The sequence below is a fragment of the Schistocerca nitens genome, chromosome 6 (assembly GCF_023898315.1).
Source record: "Schistocerca nitens isolate TAMUIC-IGC-003100 chromosome 6, iqSchNite1.1, whole genome shotgun sequence".
Classification (NCBI taxonomy): domain Eukaryota; kingdom Metazoa; phylum Arthropoda; class Insecta; order Orthoptera; family Acrididae; genus Schistocerca; species Schistocerca nitens.
The window spans coordinates 474,444,430-474,447,198 of NC_064619.1; the positions used below are offsets into that span (position 1 = coordinate 474,444,430).

The following is a 2,769-nucleotide window of genomic DNA, read 5'->3' on the forward strand; positions in this document are numbered from 1 at the left end:
GCAGTGCTACTCTATAGATGAGTACTGATAATCTGATTCCATTTCTAAATTCTAGAAACGTCTTGGAAAACGATAGTGGCCTATTAGCTCCACCGCAAAGGAGTCTTACACCGAATTGAAAGCAAGCAATAAAAATACATAGAAAACAACAGATTTTATATCGAGAAATTTTTTTGAGAAACAGAAAAATTGAATTTAATAATTGTTTTAGCGAGCAGTTGTCTTCCGTGTAATTAATACTTGATAATAGTTTATGTCGCTTAGCATATTTCATCTGAAAACTGATATTTCATAATGTATTGTAAATATGAATTACTGTCAGATGTTCTATGCCGCATATAACGTCCTTTATTTCCTCTTGACTTTTTAGTGCAGTTTTACAGTATCGTGGCACTCAATAAAACATCACTAGTACTCATTCTACCGAATTCAGCACACAACATTTTTCCTCCGTCTAGCCTGTTGTGATACACTTTTGTCAGCGGAAAAATCAAAACTGGAAACCTAGTGGTGCGTTTTTATCCTACGGACGAGGTGAAGGAATTCCCAGGAAGTCGTGACGGTAACCGCGTTCCTTGGAATCAAGCGGCTGCCCGCTAAACCGGTAGCAGCTCTGAGAAACGATCACGTGTGTGGACCAGCCGAGGTGCCGCAGCTGCCCAGTGTCTGCGTAGCCTGTCGCTGTGACGTCACGCACGGGAATATATGACGCCACTGTTGCTGTGGTCGGCACATCACTGGACAGCCACAGTCGGCAAACTTTCCTACAGCCACGATGCAGAAGTGCACTCTCGCTCTGTTGCTCGCTTGCCTGTTGGCGGCTGCCGCTGCGTACACCACCAAGTACGACAACATCGACCTGGACGACATCCTGCATAACGACCGCCTGCTCAAGAAGTACCACGAGTGCCTCCTCTCTGACAGCGACGCATCCTGTACCCCAGACGGAAAGGAGCTGAAGGGTGAGTAGTTCTTCCACCCAAAATGTATGACAGTTTCCGCACGGCGTTTATATTTCTGCAACTCCTCCAAGTACCTTTCGTCCCTATCAATTTGTTTCACTAATTTTAGGAATTTATTCCATACAATCTCTCACGTTTCGTATCACCTCTTGCACTAAATTAAATGACGTGTCAACTTCACTTATATTGCTGATAGGCAGCAATTAGATTTCATTGTTTACATTACAAGTTTTGTTGAAGGAAAAAGCTAACCTTGATGCATACGTTACTTCATTACATCTTGCTAAAATCGTTCTTGTTTAGACAATTGGAAGAGGTACCATTAGTGGACACCACTTTCAGTACTTCATGAATTCTAACTTTAAGGCTACCTATGCTGCACCGTAGGTTTGCTGTAGATTACCTATGAGAAAGACCTTAACGTCGACAATTCCTATTAATGTGTTGCTACATCCTCAGAAAGCAGGATGGGAGTAACGTTATGAACGTGAACAAGCTTACTCTCTTCTTACAAAAAGGGTATGTTTCCACTGGATATGGATCTCGCGATGCGTTTAATTTGGTGGTATTTTTATGGTCGTTATTTTTCTGATTGTATTCCGTGTCTGTTAACAGCCGCCATTCCTGATGCACTAACGAACGAGTGCGCCAAGTGTAACGAGAAGCAGAAGGCTGGTGCCGAGAAGGTGATCAGGTTCCTCATCAAGGAGAAGCCCGACATGTGGACGCCGCTGGAGAACAAGTACGACCCCACCGGCACCTACAGGCAGAAGTACGGCGAAGAGCTCAAGAGGGTCTCCACCTAAACACTAGGACACTTTTTGCATTCCACTGTGGCAGCTCCAGAACATTTTTCGGGTTGACTCTCTGTAATACAACCAAACAACCTTAATTTATTTGATTATTGTTAACATTTGTTGTGTTCCACATATTTTAAAATAAAGGTGTTTTAATAAGAATGGTTTATATTCCTTTTCCAAAATTAAAGACCTTGCAGAATTTCCTTCCAAGATCTTATATTTGATACTAGTCTCTTTAATTGGAATATTATAAGAAAAAAATGAAGCATTGTTTCTGAAAAGTTCTCAAAATGTGACACCCTTATAATGTAAAATACATTATTGCAGTTACCACATATAAGAACTTGTAGGAACCATGACAATCCAAAAACAAGCCCATAACGACAAATTCAACAAATTAACAAATTACCAAATTACCTTCACTATGTCTAACAAGGTCCGCTGCTCTTGGTCTGGCGGTAGCGTTCTAGATTCCCGAGCATGGGGTCCCGATTTCGATTCCCGTCCGGATCAGGGATTTTCACTTGCTCCGAGATGACTGGTTGTTTCTGTGTCGTCTTCATCATCATAATTCATACCCCTTACGGTCGGAGGAAATCAACGGCAAACCACCACCACTAGGACCTTGCCTCGTACGGCGGTGCGGGTCTCCCGCATCGTTCCCCTACGCTCTGTCAAGAAGCATGGGACTTCATTTGCATTCCATGTCTACATCTACATCTACATTTATACTCCGCAAGCCACCCAACAGTGTGTGGCGAAGGGCACTTTACGTGCCACTGTCATTACCTCCCTTTCCTGTTCCAGTCGCGTATGATTCGCGGGAAGAACCACTGCCGGAAAGCCTCCGTGCGCGCTCAAATCGCTCTAATTTTACATTCGTGATCTCCTCGGAAGGTATAAATAGGGAGAAGAAATGTATTTGATACCTCATCCAGAAACGCACCCTCTCGAAACCTGGACAGCAAGCTACACTGCGATGCAGAGCGCCTCTCTTGCAGAGTCTG

The 2,769-nt window shown here is 43.4% G+C and overlaps 1 protein-coding gene across 1 annotated transcript; it reads left to right on the forward strand.

Annotated features, from left to right (window-relative positions):
* The first annotated feature begins 737 nt into the window (after positions 1–737).
* LOC126262543 (allergen Tha p 1-like) lies at positions 738–1,921 on the forward strand. The gene is made up of 2 exons (XM_049959227.1): positions 738–962; positions 1,578–1,921. The coding sequence occupies exons 1-2, from the start codon at positions 776–778 to the stop codon at positions 1,766–1,768; spliced, it is 378 nt and encodes a 125-aa protein (XP_049815184.1). The 5' UTR covers positions 738–775; the 3' UTR covers positions 1,769–1,921.
* Positions 1,922–2,769: the final 848 nt, after the last annotated feature.

Bases quoted from the DNA above. Each gene is read 5' to 3' on its own strand.
- LOC126262543 (XM_049959227.1), top strand. From the start codon at position 776: ATGCAGAAGTGCACTCTCGCTCTGTTGCTCGCTTGCCTGTTGGCGGCT. The intron at 963-1,577 runs GTGAGTAGTTCT...GTCTGTTAACAG, and splicing joins AGACGGAAAGGAGCTGAAGG to CCGCCATTCCTGATGCACTA.